Source organism: Pholcus phalangioides, unplaced genomic scaffold, assembly GCF_987345545.1.
Source record: "Pholcus phalangioides strain wild (caught in Gottingen) unplaced genomic scaffold, Ppha-v1.0 ptg000017l_1, whole genome shotgun sequence".
Lineage (NCBI taxonomy): Eukaryota > Metazoa > Arthropoda > Arachnida > Araneae > Pholcidae > Pholcus > Pholcus phalangioides.
Window position 1 is genome coordinate 31511798 of NW_028301610.1, and position 16463 is coordinate 31528260.

General features: G+C 33.4%; 1 protein-coding gene across 4 annotated transcripts in view; it reads left to right on the top strand.

The window, feature by feature from the left end:
* LOC149072905 (transcriptional enhancer factor TEF-1-like) overlaps nucleotides 1-8692 on the top strand; it is a 102277-nt gene extending 93585 nt beyond the window's left edge. For all 4 annotated transcript variants that reach the window (XM_089246272.1, XM_089246274.1, XM_089246275.1 and 1 more), the window contains 4 exons: nucleotides 704-762; nucleotides 1281-1362; nucleotides 3510-3662; nucleotides 6756-8692. In XM_089246272.1, coding sequence (XP_089102398.1) covers nucleotides 704-762; nucleotides 1281-1362; nucleotides 3510-3662; nucleotides 6756-6869 — 408 coding nt within the window. In that variant the 3' untranslated portion in view covers nucleotides 6870-8692. The remainder of the gene's footprint in view (nucleotides 1-703; nucleotides 763-1280; nucleotides 1363-3509; nucleotides 3663-6755) is intronic.
* Nucleotides 8693-16463: the final 7771 nt, after the last annotated feature.

Sequence of the window (16463 nt, forward strand, 5' to 3'; positions counted from 1 at the left end):
CTCCCTCTTCCCATAAGCAGAAAAATTACCCTTTTTTAAGCAGCGGGTTAGAACTTGTCTATTTTGCTTTGGTGGAAAATAGATGGCACTCAAATTCAGCCGTTGCATAGATACAACAGAATTGGAAAATGGTGGTAATATAGTGCAAGCAAACTTGTCAGAGGAAAAAGGAAATGATAAAAAAAACCCTAGAATACACAGAGCTGTAACTGGGGACCCTGAGCCAAATAGGGGACCCCCAAAAATTTTACGCTTATTTTGCATAATAATAACTCTTTCAAGAAGCCCCCCCCCCCCTAAAGGAAAAATCTGCCCTGGGGTCCTGAAAAGGCACACTACGGCCCTGCTAGAACACCCATTTTTTCATAAGCCATCTACCATCCATTTTAAGAATTTAATCTCAAGAAAGCAATGTGATATCACTGTAATTTAAATTATTAGGAAGCAATTAGGCCAGGCCACTAAGGTTGTTATCTAAAAGTGACTCAGCAGTTCAAGGGTTAACCACATATCCTTAAATGTATTTTGAAATATATTTTTTAAAATTGCCTTTGGGGGAAGGATATAATTTTCAAATGGGACAGAGTTTGTGCACCCATGACTTAAATACTTGACAAAATAAAAAAAATGTATAAAAAAAACTTGTTATTATATTAGAGTACTTGTTATCATTTTATCATTAATAAAAACCTCCAATTTACAGGCAGATTTAAATACCACAATGCAAAGTGAAAGTGATGCTTTTTATGGTGTAACTAGCCAGTAAGTTTTTATTATAGTCCTCTCACTGACACATAATTTTATATCTTATGTTAATAGTGACCTAATAAGTTATAATAATGAAGTGATTTGTGAATATCATGCTTTTTTGCAATGTCTTTGTAAAAATTTAGACCACTGATCAAGCACATATCATTTATTTTAAATTCTTTACTCTCTCAACTTAAACTTAATTTTAACACTCATTTTAAATATTTAGTTACATTCAAACACTTTAAGCAATACTAGAATTTCGATAAATTAATTTATGATTTTTGACACTAATGGTTTAAGTTAATAAATTATATCAACTTTCATTTTAATTAACCACAAAGTTCCAAAAATTTCTGATTGAATAAAAATCTTTTACTGATTGTTTTAGTGATCTTAAAAGCAATTTTTTTACTAATCTCAGTGATAAGATTAAACAATTATATATTTTCATTTAACATGTCTAATTAAACAAATTTTAATTCTCTGAAATAATGTGAATAATTTAAGAGAATAAATCATTTTTACAGGTATGAAAGTAGTGAAAATATGACAATCACTTGTTCTACAAAAGTTTGTTCTTTTGGAAAACAGGTGGTGGAAAAATTGGAGGTAAGTTATGTTGAGGTCTTGTCTATGTAAAACATAGTTTAAGCTATATAAAGAAGAAAGTTTTTCCTCAATCAATAATATCAATGAACAGCAAACCACAGTTTTACAGTTTTAAAATAAAGTTTATATTTGTACAAATTCATTCACTCAAGTTCATTAATATTTTAGTGTGAAGTGTTTGTTTTTCCCCTTATGTTATTATATTGATATAAATTAGTATGGTAAAATTAAATATCCTGGTAAAATAAAATAAAAACATTGCATACGTAGATGTGTATTGCTTGCTATAATTCTCTTCATTTCTTCTGCATCTATCACTGATTGAATCACTATCATTGAATGATGATATTATATATTCTTGAATTTTTTTTTTATGGGAAGGAACAAAAAAAGATCCTTTCTTTTCTACAATAAGCTGCTGCTACTTTTAGTAATAAGTCTTATCTTTATTTTTAAATTAATTTCACATTCTTTGGTAATCACTGAGCCAAATATTTGACCTCTTTTATCCTTTAAAGTTGCTATCAATCTTCAACTCATATTGTTTTTGTATTACGAATTCCGTTCATATTATCAGATTATTTTTCTCTTTATTAACCTCAAGATTTTTACTATATAACTTGCATTTCACGAGACAGAATCTTTTTCCTTCAAAATATTCTGATATCTTGTCATTTCACTCAGAATGATGATTTTTTTTCCTTTAAGAAAGCCAGCTTAAATGTTTTCAAATCATAAGTATGTTTTTGAAATGTGAATCATATACATCAATGAATTTGTCTTGGTCTCCACACAAAGTAATGCAGGTTCATTCTAATTATACATTCATTTTACCAATTTATTTGGATTTAATATAAAATTTTTAAAGGTATTTATAGTAAAAGATCTAATTTATAGTGAACTGACCTGGTTTAAAACCACAGAAGTGTTTTTTGGCTTCTTTATTAAAAAAGATTAATAGAAATAAAATATTGAGTCACATGAATTTTGAGAATACAGAGTAAGTAAGAATGATTATCCTGATTATAAATTACAATAATGTGACTTGCTGTTGACTTAATTGTTTTTTGAAGATTTTATATGCAGTTCATAAATATACACAATAAAGAAGGAGGTTTGAAATTTTAATAGAAATGGTTATGTACTGAAACTTCCCCAACCATCAGCTGAATCCTATGTGACTTGAGAATGAGATGGTCTGTAAATAGCATTCATATCCCATGGAGTCAGTCACTTCCTATTAAAAAAACTCTTTTTTCAGCGCCCTTCCCCCTGCTAAGTCAACCCATAAGATCACATATCGTATTTGTAGCTTCTTCTCCCTCCACTGACAGTCCCCTCCTGCTAGTTTGTTCCATAATCTACCCGAAGGGCAATATCACCCCCTTAGGAAAATGTTTATATAAGCTATGTGATTTGTTAGTTAACTATCATATTTTTCTCTTTTATTAGCGTGGACTAAAAAAATTATTATCCTAAAATTGTACGAAAGGTTGGTTTTGTTTTGAAGTAGTTTATTTTTCCTTATGATTCTGTAAAAATGATATTATTATTAACCTTTCAGTGGCCAATGTTTCATATTGGGAACATTCTTATATTATTCGTTTTATTTGTCATAAGAAAAAGAACTTGATTTTTTCCACTGTAAGAGATTCCAAACGTAATTAATAAAACAAAATTTTGTTCATTTAAGCACTTATGCCATAAATTTAATTTTTTTTAAATCACCTATTTTCAAGGAAGAATAAAATTTAATTGTTTTGTTTTCAATGTTGTTTGTATACACATGGGCAAGTCCAGAAAACATATAGGAAAAAATTTTCATGAATTTTATGGTTGATATCTCTGAGCTAAAACATCAGAAGAGAAAAATAAATAAAAAAAATTCAAGAAAATAAATTCTAATGTTAATTTGGCCGGTGAAAATTTAAAAGTGATATTATAATTATTATTAATAAATCGCTATGAAACATTTTATTTAATTTTAATCAGTTTTGATTGAAATAAAATAAATTTGTTTACTAAAGTAAGTTTTCTGCTACCCTTTGGTAGTTTTATTTAATTGAACGATGTATAAATTTTCTAATGCTTTGTATATTCAATACTTAATTACTTTGATTTATTTACATGGTTTTATATACTTTCAGACAGAGTATGCTCGTTTTGAAAATGGAAGGTTTGTGTACAGGATTCATCAATCCCCTATGTGTGAATATATGATAAACTTTATCCATAAACTTAAGCACTTGCCTGAAAAATACATGATGAACAGTGTTTTAGAGAACTTTACTATACTTCAAGTGAGTGTGATAATTTTTGGTGAGATGCATATAAAAATGAAAATAAAGTAATAGTACACTGTGAGACATAATTATATGACACTCTTAAATTTTAGTGAAATCACAAGGAGCAAAGTAAAAAATATCAAAAATTTTAAGCTATTTTATGATGGCAAAAAACTTTATACCAAATATTGTAAATTTAAAAAAATATTTTCACGTTATTGTATGGAAAAACAGAAAATGTAGTATGGACAGAATTATAAGACACCTATTGATTTTTGAGGGGAAAGTAAAATAAATTTCAAACAAATTACATATAAATTTACCAAAATCAATATTTTGTTCAACCACCTCTGTTGGTAATCAAAGCAAAAATGCCCTTTTGGCATGGATTCAACTGAATCAATGGGAGTGTCACAAGAGACATCATTCCAAGCCTGTGATATGGTGGATTTCAGATCTTCTATGGAAGAAAATTGCCTCCTATCTGCGTATACTGATCTGCAAAGGATGCCCCACAAGTTTTCCATGGGGTTGAGGTCAAGGGAATGAGATGGTCATGAAAGAACATTGGTGTTTTCTTGCTCAACCACTGCTTTGTGTGACCCGACACATGAATTTGGCGCATTATCTTGTTGAAATATGTGATATTCGCCACAAATAACTTCTTTATATATGCCAAGTTGCTCCTGCAAATATTCTACGTAGCTTTTTGAATTCATCCTTGAGGGTAGAAAAACTACATCATTCTTTCTTTGGGCAGAATATGCTCCCCAAACCATCACTGAACCACCACCCATTTGACGGCTCATTAATTGCAGCATTGCAGACCTCAAAACATGCCAATATGAATGGAAATCATCTGGACCATCAAGATTGATTTTTTTTTCATCGGAGAACAGAGCAGAATACCACTGATGAGTCCAAGGCATAGTACGTTTCGCGAGAGTCAAATGATCCTGTTTGTGTTTCAAAGTTGATGGAGATTTTTTTCTTGATTTTCATGAATTTGATGTCAATTGTAGAACTTAAAACTCTAGAAATTGTTCGCTATGAGCACTGATGTTGTAAGGCTGATTTTATATTTCTGGGTGAAATTTTGCTCCTTAATTGTGTAGAGCACAAACATTGCGCTTTGATGGGGCAGACCAGCATGGGGTGCACCCAGATAGTTTTTCTACAAAATAACATATTTCATGGTTTAAAAAATTTGTGACAGTACATTGAGAACATCCAATTTCCCTTGCTATATACATTTTAGAAACACCGGTGCCACACAATAGAAAAATTTAACGAATTTCACTTTTTTTGCAGCACTGTACCCCGTGGCATTTTTATCTACTGATGAGGGGGTACTGGTAAAGAGGAGATATTTTTATTAGTTTGTTATCCAGTAACATAAAAAATGATTTGCATAAAGTAACACAGTGCTACACTACTGTAAAATGGTGGAAATGAAAATGTCTTATATTTCTGTACCACTAATTTCTTACTGGAATTCACAAAAATAGTAAAATATCAAAAACTATTTCTCAGACATCCTTGTAATTTCACTCACAATTGTACATAACATGAACGATATAATTGAGTTTCATTATTGTGGAAATATTCTTTTTTTTGCGAATATATTTGTAGCATCTTATAATTATGTCTCGCACTGTAACATATATATATAAATTAGATATTATGAAAAGGCAAAAAAATTAGAAGGAATTGAAAAATTGGAAAAAATATGGATCAATGAGGAGGTCGTTCTCAAGGGGGAAAGGCAAATGTGGGTGAAGTTTGAAACCCATAAAAGAAGATGGATAACCTTTGCCACTCAAGATATTTAAGAATTCAGAATATGCTTCTAAAAAATCCTTAGCATTATTACAGGTTTTTTAATTCTTGAAAGTTGTCCAAAAAATATATTTTTCTAAATTCTAATACTAATATTAGAATTGAAATTAGACAGAAAATTAACTTTAAATTTAAATTCTTTTCTTTTATCAAAAATACCATTATAGGCTATGTTATTAGACAAGCAAATTTTAAGATCGAGGAAGTCTGTAGATAGGGGTGGTCGAGATTGGTTTTCTTGAGTGTCAAGTCCGTAGGGTAAACTTCACCGCTAAAATCCAGAAAATTCTCAAAATTAAAAATAATGAGATCATCAATATATCTAAAACCCATGATTTTTTGTTTAGTGAAAATATTAGTTTCGTGGAAATGTAGAAAAATGTTTGCAAAACCACTAGAAAAACAAGTGCCCATGGGTATACCTTTGATCTGTTTAAATATATCGATGCCATTATGTAAGTAATTCTCGAAGATGCAAAACTTCACAAGATTATTCCAAGTGGTTTTTTTCTCTCCAAATTATGTGTATAAAGCAGCCTTTTTTGGCGCTATAATCTGACTTTTGAAGTTTTTCATTGAAATCTAGTTTTTGTCAGTTGCTATTTTAAAATGCATACTATGTATATATATAGTATGCATTTTATGCAACTGTATATATATACATATATATATATCAATTGATGGTTATGGAATGAATCATTGAGTTTTCATTATTTCTTATCGGAAAGTTTGTTTTGATAATCAAGTGTTTTTAATTACAAGCAAGTTCACAGAACAAATTATGCTTGCAAATCCAAGTTCCACTGCACTTCTATACCTTCTATATGACTGTTCATGTGAAAAATGATTTTTTATAAGAGGAATATAAGTACATATATTGTACTTATATGCTTATGTTACTTATAAAGTATAAGTATACATAATATAAGTCTGTGCTGAATATGTGAATTTAAAGTTTCATGAAAAATCCATTGAGAAATTAATTCAGGATCCAAAGAATTGAATTTGTCAAATGTCTTTTTCCACTGTCAAAATAGCAACGCATTTAAAATATATGTTAATTATTTTAACACATCCTGTTTTTTGATTACTGTTGCTAATAATAATCTAAAGAAAGTTCTTTCACATTGTGAAATGTGAAAGAACATGTGTGTACATGTGGGCATTTGAGAAATATTTTTCTTATTATAATTTGTATTTATTATTATTTTGTTCTATAAGCTTCAATAAATTATTCAAATTTTGAGGTCATTCTAATTTACCTTATAGGTTGTGACAAATCGTGACACACAAGAAACCCTGTTATGTATTGCTTATGTGTTTGAGGTTTCAACAAGTGAACATGGAGCTCAACACCACATCTACAGGCTTGTCAAAGACTAATAAAACTTGTAAATAAACCATGTTGTCCAAGATGAACTGTTTTGTTTGCCATTGAGTGCCTAATCAAATGGGCAGGAAAGTGAAAATGATTTAACAATGCCTTGTAAATAGAATCATTACCATTTCTGGTGCATATTCAATGACAATGGCTCATTATTTCATGTTCAGAAGTGTTTATTTTTTCATGGTGGGATTTATCCATAAAAAAACCAGTGTTATGCCAAATCATGTCATTTTCAAAGAAGCCAATTTTATATGACATTTTCCTGTTTTTGGTTTGCCATTTCCAAATTCAAGTTTTATTGATGTACATAACTTTTATATCTATTATATTTTTTATTGGAGCAGCTGTTGTTCAGTGGAATTAAGATATGATTTCAGGTTGAAATTGAACTTATGAGTGAAAAATATGAAACATCAAGAGAAAGGGGTTTCTTGTTTCAGAAATAAAGTTTATATGAACTTGTTAATAATGAAATCACACACATTTCTTTTGTATGTGTAACTTTTTATTTAAATTCGTGATATTCAATTTTTTTAGCTTTAATGATGACATTCATTTCTACGGCAGTGGCAACATGCAACGTATGCATTTATATCAAAGTTGTAGAGTTATGCAGTAGTTGTATGATTTTTTTCTAGATAAAATCTTTTAAAGACATATTTGAAATGCTATTGTTTAATTTTCTGTTATTCTTATATAATGATTACATTCACATATGTTACATTATATAAATTTATAAATTTACTTCAAAAAAATTTCGTTATGTATAAAACTATGTGAGAAATATGTTTTTTTCAATGAAATGTCTAATGTACTAGAGGTATGATCATTAAACCATACATCAAGTTTCATTCCATTATTTTTATCTTCATTGATTTTCAGAATCCTTGTCTTGCCGCACAAAAACTTTCAACATTTTAAATGTATAATTATCATGCAGTATATTAAATCAAAGAAAAAAATGTGTAATTGATTTATAAACTTGTGATGTCATCCAAAAGAATGCCACTAGTCCTTATTGTGACATTGATCTCCAGTCATTAAAAAATTTAAATATTTCTTACAGTATTTATGATTTTGATAGCTGAACAAGCACATGCCTAGTCATCAAAATAAAAATGATTTTCTTTTTTTTTTTGCTTGAAAAGTCTCTCTTTTTTTCTTTTTTTGCAATTTTTTTAATACTACTCTTAATGTTTTTACTGTTAACAGCTTTGAATTTTCAATAACACATTGAATGATCTCATAAATTTGATATGTACAAGTTGTTTACATGTAAGGTGAATTATATTTTTCTTCAGATTGATAATGTTTTGTAAATAACATTATTGTAACCACAGTAAAATGCGATTGTTGCCTAAATGTAATTAGAATCATATATAATTTTTAAATACAAGCTCAACCAAGTTTACAGAACAGGGAATTTTGTATGTTTCAAGAAAAAAAAAATACTTTCAAAATAATGAGCATTTATCTTAATATGAACTTGAAAAATTGTGTTGTTTTTGTACTGTTTCATAAATTGCGTAAATTCATTTTTAAATTAAAGGTATACATTTGAATTCAGTTTATTCATAATTTGTTGTTCAATTTCATAATTATCTAAGTTCTGGTTAAACGTATTAAGACAAAAGAAAATTTCTTAAACGTGTGCAGCTTATATAAATGTCATTTTTATGTATTAATTACAAAACTTGTAAGTATAATTAAATAGCCATGATTTACAAAATTGTGACCACATTTTGTAGGGTTTTTTAGTTTTATATATTTTTATTTTTGGATGCTAGAGATCTGATCATAAATGAATATTTTGAACTCACCTTGTTGATCTCTCACATAAGTATTCTGTTTCTATATTACAATTATGTTATTATTTTTTTCAGTAGAACTCTTTAGCATTATATGAAATTAAGAATAGAAATAATTTGAGAATTTATTGATGAAAGAAAATATATATTATTCTTGCCATAAAGCAGAGGTTCTCAAACTGTGCGATGCAGCACCCTGGTCCAACCTTTTCCAGGGTGCCGCAGAGCAGTGACCCTGACAAAGCTTTTCCAAAAATATTCTTTGTTAAACAGTTCTGGGGAGCTGGTGGAGCTCGCAGATAAACATTAAATAGGGAAGAGGGGCGCCACAGATGGGGAAAGTTTGAGAACCCCTGCTATGAAGAAAAAGACAAAACTTGATGGCCACCTGACAATCTTTGGCTGTGAGGGTCTGTGTTCAAATCACAGCCAGGCATGGATGTGCTTATAATTATCTCTAACGATGTCCCTAAACAGATCTCTTGAAAATTATTTAAAACAGTTATTGGAGTTTGATCGTTTTTAAAGCAACTGCTACAAGTTCACACACAATGAATTTTATAGTTCTATAACAAACAAACCATATAAAAATCCTTATATGATTAATAAGACATGCAACACGAAAGTTTATTGAGTCTCAAATAGCTTTGGTGGTTCACCAATTTCCTGTACCTTTTTACTCACAAGGAACTACTTTATGCTAGAGCATCTCACAATTGAGTAATACATATATCAGGTTATCTCAGGTATTATCTCTTGGTTGCATACTTGGTAATGATCGAAACACATTGCTCTACATAACTACAGCTTAATGTCAGATAAAATTACTAGCACTAAAATCCATGGATCAATACCAGCACACATTTCTTGATGGTTCGTCATGATAAGCTTGCTCACAACACATAGGAAAATTGTGTTCTTTAAATTTTTGAAACTAAGAAGTAGATAAACTTGGATTTTATTGTTTTTTCAAATCTTAATGTTTTATTTGAACTTGCTTCTTTTGTTCTTTCAAGTCTGTTGTTTCTCCTCTTTGCTTGTGCCATTCTGTGAAGAACATTGTCTGCCTAATTTTGCTTTTCTGTTTTCTACTTTTTCTTTCTCTCTTTCTTCTAATAATTTTTGCAGACTGGGTCACAGTTTGTAACTGTGTTAATAACAAATGCTATTGCCAGTCTTGAAAAAAAAAATATATACACTGCTGGCCACCCAAATTGCAACACCAAGAAAGACAAGAGATATCGCAACAATATTTATTTTGTAGATAACATGTTGACCAAGCATCAAATGATTAAATTTATAGACTTCTGTGAAGTGTGGTTCCTGCCAAAATCAGTAGCCGGAGTAGCCGCCATTGTTGGAGATCACCGCTGCCACACGCCTCGGCATTGATTCAAAGAGACTTTGGATGTGTTCTTGGGGTACAGCAGACCAAGCAGCTTCCACGCGTTGCCAAAGTTGATCTGGTGTGGCAGCTGGGGATGTAATCTGGGTCAATCGTTGAGCAACCATGGACCACATGTTTTCTATCGGCGAAAGATCCGGAGAGCGAGCTGGCCAGGGAAGCAATTCAATCTGGCGATTGACGAAGAACCTTTGGACAATGCGTGCCACATGTGGTTGCGCATTATCCTGTTGAAATATGGCTGTGGGCAAGCCCTGAAGGTAAGGAAGGACAACTGGCTCCAACACCTTGGAGATGTAGCGCTGGCTTTTTAAAGTACCAGCAATGCGTACTAGAGGAGTGCGAGAGTGATATCCAATACCGCCCCATACCATAATACCCGGTGCAGGACCAGTGTGGCGGTGCATAACGCAGCTGTTCAGCATCCTCTCTCCATGGTGTCTCCAGACTCGAATCCGACCATCGTGGTGTTGCAGACAGAAGCGTGACTCATCAGTAAAGACAATTTCATTCCATTGTGCCGTCCACATCCTTCTTTCATCGCACCATTGGCGGCGGAGACGTCTGTGGTTCTGCGTCAAGGGTAGACAAAGCAATGGACGTCTTGCGGACAGACCACTCTGCTGTAAACGGCGTCGAATGGTACGTGCAGACACTGGATGATGCGGTACAGACTGAATGTGCTGTGCTATGGTTCGTGATGTGGCTGAGCAATCCCTCACTGCCATACGCACAATACGCCTGTCATCACGTGAAGTGGTGCACTGAGGTGGATGCGATCGAACACGTCGGTCCGTCGTACCCTCCTGCATCCAACGATCACATATCCGCATTACAGTTGTTTGGTTTCGTCCAACACGACTACCGATTTCCCTGAAAGATAATCCACAATCTCGGTAGGCCACTATCCTTCCTCTGTCGAACTCGGATACTTGATCAAAAGATGATCGCTGTTTTCTACGAGGCATAATTGATCGTTTTTTTGAAAAAACCACAAGAAAAACACAATTGCCGTACTTCAAATCGTCGAAATCTCCAAGCCTTAAATAGCGCTTTGAAGTGGCGCCACAGGCGCGCGTGATGTGCGTCTGCGCTGAAACTCTAATCATTTGCATATCTCACCTCCGCTAATGCATGTTGTAAATTTCATATTATTTGCATGCTTCCTTCAGGGTGTTGCATTTACGGTGGCCAGCAGTGTATATTCAATGTGGTACTCATGATTCACAATGGTCCTGGTCTGAAAATCTCAATTTTGATCTATGGGTGTTAAAGTTGTTTTCTTCTTGTCTCCAAACAGAAGCAGCATATTGCTTTTGATGGACTATGGAAATTATAAAAACATTCAAAACCAGGCACGAATCCAAAGTGGGGCAATGGGGGGGGGGGGTGATCATCCCTCCCAAGAGCTGAACAATATGGGGAAATTTGGTCTGTCCCATAAAATATGAGATGATCCATCTATACTAAACACTAAATTGCTTCTCCTGACACATTGCCCTGAATTTGCACCTGTTCAAAACACACTACATATGATGCTTTTGCATGAATATTATTAATAATGTAACTTTTACACATTTTCTATATAATCACCTAAGAAATTAAAAAATTCACAAAATATAATGATAAATTTTTTCACACCTGTGGGAAAAAAATCTCCTTCATGGCATAACCAGTTCAATACTGCAGTTTCCACATTGCCAGTAATTTGAAATCATTGTCCTACAAGATCTTATTTTATTTTGTGAAGTGGCCATGGGCACATAAAGGTTAAAAAAACACTGTTTAACATTCGTGCCAAACAAAACTGGTCAAACTGTAATATGTTGGCAATAGCACGAGAAGAATTTCAGAAGAAATTTACATTACATTTTACGTTGAACGGCAAGTCATCGTAATCACAGTATGGCATTTTCATTTTCAACTGTGTTGTCACCATCGTCATTTTCAAAGAGGATGTCATCTTAAGTTCCATTCATTGTGTTACTGATACAACACTTTTTAAAGGATTTGATGATGATTTCAGGGCAGACAGAATTCCACACCACGTGAACCCACAGGCATATTAGTCCAATGTCAGGTTTCTTTAGAGGCAATGCTTTTTTTTATTTCTTTATTTTCTGTAAAATCGACGTTAGTCCAACAGGTATCAAAGCCATGTTTTTGATTTTTTTGAATTGGTTTTAACAACATTGGTTCTGTGGGGTTTGAACATAGCTACAAAAATCACTCTACTTATTAGTGACGCCATCTAAAGTAGTGGAGGATCTTCAATCTAGCCGTGTGGATGCTATGTAGCTATATGATTTGGTAAAGTGGGGGGTCAATATTTTCTCCTCAAAAACTGACCCATGTATAAGCTGAAAAGCCCCCTCCTCAAAAATTAAGAAACATATTTTTTAACAAAAAAACTTGCCTTTTACAATGAGTATATACAGTAGTTTCTTTTAGCTTAATCATTCATTTTACAAGAAATGGCTCAAAATTCTTCTGAAAGAGAAAGATATCTGGATGTGATTCCAAGGTAAAAAAAAGTTTCTTTTTCAAAAAAAACTAATCTGACTGGAGTGACAGTTACTCATTGGATTCATTTTTATTGGCATAAAAATTTAGCTCACAACACCGCTGTTTTATACAAGTGCATTCATACATATCAACTAAAATGTTATTAGCCAAATCTATATTCATTAGCTGAGGCAGAAAAGCGTAAAAAAAATCTTTGTAAGCTGAGGTGTTCATTAGCCAAGGTATCACTATTAGTGTCAACCAACTGCTGGTTACAGCAATTTCATTTTTAAAGTGTTTGATTAATGCAAAGCTAAGAGGTGTTTAATTTATTCTAAAGTCAGTGAAAGGGAGGGACACATTAACAACTGAAACAAAAGGATTGGAATGTTGATCATGAGAAAGAGATCGTACGAGAAAAAACCTATGTGTTATATCAATAATTATTTCTTTTTAGGATCAAACGAATATTTAATAAGTTATAACGTTTTGAATTCTTCTGATGTGTCAGTTTCATACCAGTCACTTCCATGCCAAACACCCAATGAAAGTAAATTTCTCCACCAGCAACAGGTTGCCACTTCTTGAAAATGAACTGAAATATTCAAACCCATCAGAAGCAAAGTTCGCCCTTCTTCTTTCATGATTGGCACTTTTTCTCTCCATGTAGTGTGATATTATAACCTTGTTATTACATGTTAGCTTTATCCACTATATTGCCAAATTTATCACCAGATTTGTAAAATGTTATCCAAGTGAGATCTATTAGAAATTTTTTTAACCAAATCAATACTTTTTTGACAAAATGTGGAAATTTACTCTCTCCTTTACTGAGAAATGAAAACTTTGGAGGGGAGGTGCATACAGTGCATAGTATATTTACTGAAAAATCACTTTTTTTACCTTGTTTTTAGATTGCATGTTGATCAATAAAACTGAGTAATATTTTTTGAGTTATTTCAAAATTTTGAGGAAACTGTTATGCCTAAGAAGTTTCAATGAAGGGTGTAAAAATGGCATCTTGACAAAGGTGGCTTGTTTGAAACAGTAAAATAATAACAATTATTCAATCAGAAACTTTAAATTAAACTAATTATTTTATGATTATATCAATTGACATATTCAATTTAATTAGTGGTCTCACAGAATTTTTCTATTGATTACTCATCGAGTCATATTTTCATACCAATTTTATACAAATACAAGGCCACAACAGGCAAAATACACAACAAGGTGTTGAGAAAAAGATGCCCATAACAAATATGGATGCCATATATTTCAAAAATACAGCAACCCAATTAAAAATGCAATCATAAAAAAAGCTATATATACAATGCTAATTAAAAATATTCATCATAGTCTTATTGTAAGTATGGATAGCTTCTCAATTTACTCCTCCATGTTTATCGTATTTCTTTTTTAATTTTAAACGTGTCAATTGTGTTAGAATTTATTACCCCCAGGGTAAGCGATTTCATTTATTTCCAGCCCTATTCGAGAAAAACTCCCTGTGACACCCCAACCTAGAATTGTCCCTTACTAATCGATATTGGTGTCCCCTCATCGAAGCAGTCAATTGATGCTGTATTAATAATTCATTGTCAATCCTATCAGTCCCTTTGAAAATTTTGAACACTTATCATATCCTCTGACACCCGTGTTCTTCTAATGTAAACATTTTCAAAAAATGAAGTCTCTCTTCATACCTCAATCCCTGTGTGCCAACAAGGACATGTGTACCTCTTCTCTTCTCACCCCCTCAACCAACTCTGTCCCTCTGTAGGTATGGTCTCCAAAACCATGCAGCATACTCCAGTCCAGAACGAACTAAGCCTAGGGAAAACAGAAGAATGACTTTAGGAGAATGTGAAGAGACCTTTTTTGAAAATGAAACTGTGCATTCTATTTGTTTTTTTGACCACCGTTGATCAAAACCTAAGCTGCTCAAAAATAAATATTCCTAAATCGGTGACCCTAATTGCATCCGACATAGTGACAACATTCAACTTGTACAGGGGCGTAGCCAGAAATTTTGTTCGGGGGGGGGGGACACTTTCATTTCGGGGGGGGACCAAAGTGACAGAACAATGGATTTGGCCATCTTTTTCCCTTTTTTCGGTCATTTTCTCACATTTCGGGGGGGGACCAGACCCCCAAGTCCCCCCCCCTGGCTACGCCCTTGAACTCGTAAGAGAAACACAGGTTGTTTCAACCAAAATGAGCGACCATGCACTTGTCAATGCTAAACATCATGCTCCATTCATTTGCCCATGCTCCAATCCAGTTTAAGTTGGTCTTGAGCAATTCCCTATTGCTCTGACTCTCGACTACCCCATTAGCTTCACGTCATCTGCAAATTTTTTAACAATCCCATCGATACCCTGATTGAGTTTATCAATTAAAAAAGTGAAAAAGTATGTGGCCACGGACACTTCCTTGAGGAACCCCACTTGTGATGCCTGTACAATCAGAGAATTCTCCGTTCACCATAACCCGCGAGATGGATCACCACGATTCTATCCAATTCAGCAACTTACCCCCATTCCCAATCTTGTGCAAGCGCTTCAAGAGTTTACCATGTTGGATCCGATCGATTGCCTTCTGGAAATCAAGGTATACGACATCTACATTTTTGTCCTTATCCAAAGCCTTAGCCACATAATCATAGAAGCAAAGGAGGTTAGTTACACATGACTTCCCCTTCCTGAACCCATGCTGATTATCCGACAATACATTATTCTCATCTATCCACTTCACCAATTTTACCTTTTGATAATAATTTCCAAAATTTTCGAGACAGCTCGTCAAACGCACTGGAGGATAATTGAACACAACTTCTCTACTACCCTTTTTAAATATCAGAACAACATTAGCAAGTTTCCAATCTCTTGGGATGATACCCTAAGCAATACTACTCCTGTAGAACTGTGCAACTAGCCCCAACAATTCATTAGCACATTCCTTGAGGATCCTGGGATAGATATCATCTGGTCCTGGTGCCTTGCTTGCACATACATTTTTTAGAAGATTCAGGACCTCCACGTCTTCCACTTGAATATCGTTGAGGGTTTTATTACCCCATGCAACACCCGTACATTGAATATCATTATCTCTATTAAAAACCGACACATTGAAAACACTACACATGCCTACATTACTCTCTACCCTAGACCTAGACCCTTCTATCAAGAGGGGACCCCCAACACTGCCCTCTTACATCCATTATTGACGTACCTGAAAAATGATTTTGGGTCAGAATCAATATTACCTGCCAACCCAGATTCAACTTCTTTCTGCTATCCCTTATCCCTTTCTTCAATGCCCTTCTTTTATCAGTAAACAATGACAGGTCACCTCGTCCACTTTTATACCCTTTGAATGCTCTTTTCTTTTCAAGATAAAGCTTACACTATTACGCACACTATTCATGAACCATAGGGGGCGCGATGTGAAAACACACGTTTTACGAACAAAGGTAATGACGTCGTACAAAACAGAGGACAGCTTCATACTAATTCTTCCTATTGACTTACCTACCCAACTGATTCCACCCGGTCTCCTTGAAAACTCCCACTAACCTTTCTCTCAAAACATCGAAGTTGGTTCTCCGAAAAAAAACAAGGCACCATTCTTTTGTTCTCACCCTTACACGAGGAAAAGTTACAGAGAAAACTGATGAGATGATGATCACTGGAAGAAAACTCATCCCCCACCGAAACATGTTCAAGATCCTCAGAACTAGTGAGAACTAAATCCAAAATAACAGTACCCCTAGTGGTTTCTGATACAAAAAATTATTGAGCACCAACTTAAGAAAGTCTCTTTCATATTGATCTCTAGCTGAAATGTTCTCCCAATCGATACCCGGGTAG